The sequence below is a fragment of the Tupaia chinensis genome, unplaced genomic scaffold, assembly GCF_000334495.1.
Source record: "Tupaia chinensis unplaced genomic scaffold, TupChi_1.0 Scaffold000285_1, whole genome shotgun sequence".
Lineage (NCBI taxonomy): Eukaryota > Metazoa > Chordata > Mammalia > Scandentia > Tupaiidae > Tupaia > Tupaia belangeri.
In genome coordinates, this window is record NW_006159769.1 from 1200062 (window position 1) to 1207840 (window position 7779).

The window sequence follows — 7779 nt, forward strand, 5'->3', positions numbered from 1 at the left end:
TAGGGAAAGTCATGACTTTTTTTTTTTTTTTTAAAGAGGAATTTTTGCTGTAGGGCATGTTCACTTATTGGAGAGACAGAAAGAAAGCAAGAAATCACCCCTTCTCCCCGAGTGGGGTGGCCACACCACAATCCCTTCTCCTCCTTTCTCCTCTAGGATTTTGGGCACTATTGCACACGTGCCAGTGTTGAGTTTTAAGCCCCCGGGTTCAGCACTCAAACCATGGTCAACTATGTGGGAGTCCATTATACCATCTGCTGGTCCCATGATATATTTTTCTATGCAAAAATGTGTCATGACTTTCCCAACAATCCAGTAATTATAAAAGAAATGATCCCCATTTTATTGGTAAGGAAAATAAAACTCAAGGAAGTCAAGTGATTTAGTCAATGTCCCCAAGCTACTGGAGTTGGGCTGGAATCCAGAACTGTCAGGTGAAAGTAGAAATGACCTTAAGGAGGATGACAAGGTAATTAGACTTTAGTGGGTCAGAACAACGGTCACAGCTGATGAGGATTCATTAGAAAATCCCTTGGGCCAGTCCTGCAGGTGATCCTGGATGGACTTCACAAAAATCCTCATGGAAATCTCAATCTCCCATGTGGTTGTTAATCACATTCCATAAGGTAATTTATCTCATTAATCTTACATGAATGCTGGGATTTATGTAATTCTTGACCATGGAGAGATGTTTATCATTATGCTTCTCCATTGCATGTAAAGACCACCACCAAGTCCCCCTGAGCAAAAGAGGTCTTCTGGATCTTGAAACTTTTGGAGAACATCCACAACACCTGCCATGTGGGGTTCTCAAGGGGCTCTTTGTCTGGAAGAGTTGGAGACCCTCAGATGGAAATCCTCCTGAGAATCTTGTCAACCATTATTGCTGCTGATGAATGACCTCGGGCCTCTTCCTTCAGCCGCTCAATCACCTAGGATCAAACGATGCTAAGTGGGAGGAAGCGGGGCCACCTTCCCCACCCCACTGGAGCACACATGCACACACCTGCAGATGGTCACGTTTTGTCTTTCCGTACCATTTTTCAAAGATCAAAGAAAGCAGCAAGCACTATTCAGCAGTAAGGAAAACAGATGCCCAAAGTGAATGCCCAATGGCCACAGTTACCAAAAGACAGTGGAGTTTTTTCTGCCAGCATCTCCCTCTTACCAGTGAGTCTCAGGATAAAAGTATGACATGTCCACCAGACCGTCCAAGATTCCCCAGGCAAGATTCTAGCTCAGAAAACAATCCTATCGAACACCTCTTCAGATGACTCTCAGAGCACTGGACCTCCCTACAGAGCCATGGGCAGATGAGCACAGAGGGATGAGACCACCAGTCTCTGCACGTGGCCCTGTGGAAATCACACAGACGTCTTCCTCATAGAGATTTCTTTGGCTCCCTCTCCCACTTTTTTTTTTTCTCCAATTAAAAGAAAACTCAGTGCCCCGGCGAAGGATGAGATTTTTGCATGCATTCGTAGTGGCCTCTGGATTGCCAGAGAAGTCTGATGAGAGACCTTTTCGTGTTACAATATAGGACAGCACATTTCTGATGGGAAGATCCCTGGAAACATCTGTGAATTCCTCTATGCGAACTCAGCTTTCAGATTGTGAAGTACAATGGGAAATTCATGGAGTGGGCAGAAAGTCTAGAGCTCTGTTTCATCACAGAGCTCTGTGGAATCTTGAAATCACCTGGGAGGGTGAGGTATACAAGGGGGAAAGGTGATATGAACAAGAGACAGCAGGGAATTGAGCAAAGACTGCGAGGATATGAATTCACAGTCAGGAACCCCTCTTCCCACCACCCCTAGATCAGCGCTTAGACACACTCTTTAGATCCCTCTGTTGACTCCCCTGAGAATGTCCAATGAGATGACTTTTGAATGCAATCAATATTAAGGAGAAATGATGACAAGTAATACCTTTTTTTCTGTCAGATTTTGCAAGTATGTGCAATGTTTGAGCCCCCTTACTCTAATCTTTTCCCCTTACTGACCACATTTTGACTTGTTGCTTTTAATGTCTTCGCTGAGAGTTAGTGAAGATCAGAGAAAGTGAAAACTCACCCCAGTTAAAAATAATAGTTCCTGGGGCCAGAGGTGGTATGGTAGTTAAGGCTCTGGATTACCACATGGCTAACCACGGTTCAAGTCCCAGGCTGGACAACTTGAAAATCATGCCAGACACGTGTGTGTGCAAGCCCAAAATCCCAATTGGAAAATGGAGAAGAAGGGATTGTGGGTAGTCATTCCCCCAGGGAGTGATTTCTCACTTTCCTTCTCTCTGTCTCTCTCTAGTAAATGCACACACTCAAGCAAAAAAAAAAAAAGAAAAAGGAAAGAAAAAAAAAGAAAATTTAGTTCCCACTTAACTAGAGGACAACTTAGTGAGAGAGAACTTGGAGAAATCAGGTTACACATTTAATGGTGCATTTTGGTGGCTTTAGAATGTATAATAGTACATTAGAGTTGCTATCCACCAGCCATACTATAAAATAAAATAAAAGACTTTTCTTCTTTTGTCCCACTTCTGCTCCTCCACACTGATAAAAGGTATTTTCAGGAAGCAGATGAATCAAATGGGGAACTCAAAGCTACACTCACACTTGGAGGGGTTGTTTTGGCTGGTTGGTTTGCATTGCACATTAGATAAGCCTCCTGACAGTTGTTAACTATTAGCCCGCTGTGGACCATTAGCTGCAACATAGGTGTAAATGTTTGACAGAAAAGCACACGCATGCCAACACGCTAACCAGCACCCACTGGCACATTCAGGGAGCCAGTTGGTGGGCAGGGAAACCAACACAGCGAGAGCAGAAATGATCTATTGTGGACCCCCTCGACAGTGTTTCTGTTAAATCATTTGTACATTGTTGAATGATTTACATTCTGATGGGACCCGGTAATCCCAGAACGACAATTCCAAACATTCCTCCACATCCCAGCACTGACACTTGACATCAGTGCAGCAGCCATTTGCCTCTTTCAGCTGGTTAAACATACAGAAAGATTGTCCCCAATTCTTCCATATGCTCTTAATAGTTCTCTCAGCTCAAATTTGGGGGGTTCGGTGACAGGTATTATTACCCATCTTTGTAATTCCTAGCCCTGAAAGAGCCTAAATGAGATCTCTCCATCACAAAATGCAGGCTTCCTTCAGTGTGTTTTTTCAGTTACAGGAGACTGTTTAAATTATAGGAGCCCTCCAGAATAATTAGAAAAATGATGAATCCGAGTTTGATTTATAATTCTAGTGACAAGTAGCTCTTTTTAAACTAACTTCAATTATAGGCATGGTTCTGAGACTATGTTGACTGAGGCTGAGTTCTTACTGATTTAGGGGCATGCCAGTCCTAACAGAGGTCACATACAGGACCTGCTGGGGGTTGTTTCCAGTCCCATCACTGCCACAGAGGTCCTGTGGCTTTGGACAAGTCCCTTAATGTTTTTGGATTTCGGTTCTTATGAAAATCAAGGAGCTGGGCTAGCTCTTCTCTAAATCTTTCCTTGCTTTTACTGTCTTGCAGTCCCTCACAAAAAGATCTTGTGAGGAAACCAGCAGTTAGCATGATGGCTATGTCACTGGACTCCCACGTAGTTCGCGTCCCGGACCCCGTGGCTAAAACTCATGCTGGGCGCGTGTGCATGCATGCCCAAGATCCTAAGAGGAGAATGGAGGAGAAGGGATTGCGGCATGACCGTCTCCCCTGGGGGGTGATTTCTCGCTTTCTGTCTCTATGTTTCTGTCTGTCTGGTGAGCGCACGCACCCTATAGCGAAAACCTCTCCAAAAAAAAAAAAGATCTCGTGAGATTAGGGGAAGAAAAAAATAAAAATGGGTGTTTTTACTTGACAACAGAAATGTGATATCAATTAATTTTTTATTCTTGTATGCTTATGAACTCCAGGTTTCCCTTTGTTTTAACATATGAGCTAAATGTAACAGTAGTGTATTGTGTACTTAAAAGTTTATTAAGAGGGCAGAACCAGCAGACGGCATAATGGTTATATCACTGGACTCCCACGTAGTTGTCTGCAGTTCGAATCCCACACCCAGTGGCTTAAAACTCAGGCCTGGCTTGTGTGTGTGTGAGTGCCCAAGATCCCAAGAGGAGAATGGAGGAGAAGGGATTGAGCTGTGGACATCCCCCCGGGGGGATTTCTTGCTTTCTGTCTCTGTGTCTTTCTGGAGAGTGCACGTGCCCTATAGCAAAAACCTCTCCAAAAAAAAAAGGTTATTAAGAGGGTAGAAACATGAAGTGTTTTTTTTTTAGAGGTTTTTGCTATAGGGCACGTGCACTCTCCAGAAAGACACAGAGACAGAAAGCAAGAAATCCCCCCGGGGGGATGTCCACAGCTCAATCCCTTCTCCTCCATTCTCCTCTCAGGATCTTGGGCACGCATGCACACACACCTGGCATGAGTTTAAGGCACCGGGTCCAGGACTCAAACCATGGTCAACTACATGGGAGTCCAGCAACATAGTCATTATGCCAACAGCTGGTCCCAAAACATGAAGTGTTTTTAATCACAAAACATAAAAACACAGGAAAACTTTTAGAGGGGATACTTTTACAGGGGATCTGTCTACTACCTGGATTGTGCCAATGGTCTCGTGGGTATACGCATAGGCCCAGACTCATCGAATTGTTTACATTACACATGTACAGTTTTTTTTGTGTGTGGGTTTCAATTATATCTCCATAAAGCTATTAGGGAAAAAAAAATACGAAGCCTAGTCATTTATATATATATATAAATATATATATATATATATAAATATATATATATATTGGACTTTTTTCAAAAAAAAACAAAGAAATGTTTACATTCTTTGAAATCATATCCCTAGATTATAATTAAGAATTTGGAGGAAGAACTAATAGAACAGATGTGTTTTTAAACTTAGACTCAGTTTTAGTGCTGATTCATAGAATTTTCTGCAGTGTTAAAAATGCTCTAGATGTGCCCTGAGAACGTGGTAGCACTTGGTAAGTTGAACTGCTGAGCACATGAAAGTCATATGGCTAGTACAACTGAGGAACTGTTTGGTTTTTAATTTTATTTTGTTATTTTATAGAGTCCCAATCCCATTATAACATTTGTTTCACGAAAGCCTTGCCACTAGTTCTGAAGCAGAGTTTATAGGAGAAAAAAAAAATGCAATTGGGCAATTGGTTATCAAGGAGCTATTATATATCCCAATAATTAATAAGATGAACAGGTTTGTTAAAAGTGGGAAGCTGGCCCACTCCTTCATTTTAATTTTGAGAGAAGGAAATGTGAAGATGAGGCCTTTGAGATGGTGTAGGTGCAGGACTGCAGGCCTGTTCTGCCTAAGAGCTGTGAGAAGACTGTCAGGTAGCATCTGGGACCAAGTAATTCAGAACAATTGTCTCTGGGACCCACGGCATCCTAGGTTTTCGAGATTCCGGGGACTCCACAGAAAAGGAAAATCAGGCCTCTTTTCGTAGTGCTAGCCTAAGGAAATAGTCGTTAAATTACCGAACTTATCTTCTTTGTTGTTTTTTTCCTTTCAGGAGCTCATCGATGTTGACAGCGAAGTGGTATTTGAACTGGCTTCCTATATTTTACAGGTAAGGTGTTCTCCCCTCCTCTCTGTTCCCAGGGCCACCCACAGAAGAAAGAGGAAATAAAACTTACCATGCATGGCCAGTAGCCACATGCCCTAACTCTTCTAGTCACAGGCTGGAAAGTCCTCCAAGTGACACTGATACCGTAGTAGCAAATAGGGCCTTCTAGTATTTGAAAATGTGGGGATAGTGTGTCTCTGTAAAGGAAAAGTGCGTGTTTAACCTGAGCCTGGGAGAAAGTCCATGATCATTCAGTGACCCTGTTTTTCACTCTGGGTCCCTTGTCTGCCCCAGTGGGGAAAAAAGCCAGGAGAATGAATTGCCAAAGAATCAACTCCTACAGTCCTAGCAAAACAAGGAAAAGTCCATTCACTTGCACAAAAGAGAGAGATGCTACCAAAGTATAAATGTGTAACTGCAAGAGGAATTGAAATGATTTCATTCATTTATTCCTTCAGTAAATAGGAATTGAACAGCTACTGTGTTGACGGCATTTTGCAAGATTCATTTAAGTCACCATGGTCTCTGCCTCCCAAACTTTGGTATAATTGGGAAATAATAACCTATAGAACAAAACAAAACAAGAAGTTGACACAAAACACAGGCACTTTTAGCCAGACACACGTTTGGATTCAGAATCTTCAACCTAGAACAGGTTAGACCAAGTCTAGGGTGGAAATGTGCGTTTGTCACTATGAATCATCATCTTCCTTTATAACTTTCTGAAGTTTAGTGCCCTACATTTGAATGGCAAACACATGCATTCTTTGTTGATTCTATTCCTGTAGCAAATAGGATGATAACAGTTGGAAGCTGAGCATACTCAGCAAGGGCGTTACCTTGATTTGGGAATATATAGTCTATAATGCTAGACTGACATTCAAATTAATTCACATTCCACTAACATTTATTTTTTTTCTTCTACAGGAGGCAAAAGGAGATTTTTCTAGGTGAGTTTCCAAAAGTTTGGAGGTTTTTGTTTGGTTAGCTTAAAAATGTAATCTGTTGCTCTTCTATTAAAAGAAGCTGTTCTGCCTATCCTATGTAGGAGAGTGTATTAATATTATACATTAGTGGGGCTGGCAGATGGCATGATGGTTAAGGTTCTGGACTCCAACATGGCCAGTCATGGTTCAAGTCCCGGACATCGTGGCTTGCATTCTCTATTTCTCTGGTCAAATTAAAAATTAATAATAAATAAAATTAAACAAGTAATTCTTTAAAAAAAAATGTTATACATTAGTGAGAGCCAACTCTGGATTTGTCAATTGAAGCAGACAGAGCAAGCAGAGGAAACAGTAACAGTGAGAAGAGTAATCTATTAATATGCTCAAGGACAGTCTAGAGGTTTCTGTGAAGCTCAGATCAGAGCCCTGTGTCATGCATGGCCATTGTACTGAGGTTTGAAGTTCCTCAAGAGTCTCACAAGCCTGGAATCCCTGCTGTAATGGGAACATGGTCACAGGGAACCTGCAGTCCTAACAAGTATGTGGATGTCTTTTTTTCCTCTTAGTTTAGTCCCTGACCCTTATGGAACAAAATGTTATTTCATAGGAAGGTTTCTTTCATGAAGGCGTTACAGCATTAATGTCCCACTTGTGCTTTCCTGCTTTCTCGGGGTATTGCTTTGGAGGAAACATAAACATGCGTAGTGCCTGGGAATCCGTGAACAGCTTTACTAGCCACAAGGAGCTACAAACTTGAATCTTGTCATTCATTTCACTCAGCACTGCCCATCGACCAACGTGGCTGAAATTGCCACGTAATTCCTCACGGTCATCATCGGAGCCTTCCCAGAGCAGAGGGCCATAACCACTTGCCAGCAGACTGGCTACTCAAAAACACTCCTGGGATCTGCTTATCAAACTGCCCTGAGAAAAGCTCAGGACAGTTCGTTCTTTAGACTCAAGAGCTACAGGCAAAAAGAGTGAATGAGGTGTACAGGAAGGGAAAGCATCGAGGCATGTGGTTCTGGCCCACCAGTAGGAAATTAACACACTGGTATTAAGAAATGAAATACAGGGACAAGCAAATGGTGTAATAGTTACGTCACTGGACTCCCATGTAGTTGACCGCAGTTCGAGTCCCAGACCCAGCATCTTCAAACACACCAGGCGTATGTGTGTGCATGCCCAAAATTCTGAGAGAACCAAGGAGAGGGGATTGTGGTGTGGCCATCCC

At 42.5% G+C, this 7779-nt stretch overlaps 1 protein-coding gene across 1 annotated transcript in view; it reads left to right on the plus strand.

Moving 5' to 3' along the window:
• Nucleotides 1–7779, plus strand: part of FRMD4A (FERM domain containing 4A) — a 397277-nt gene that overhangs the window by 272356 nt on the left and 117142 nt on the right. The window contains 2 exon segments of the mRNA XM_027772576.1: nucleotides 5545–5601; nucleotides 6526–6548. Coding sequence (XP_027628377.1) covers nucleotides 5545–5601; nucleotides 6526–6548 — 80 coding nt within the window.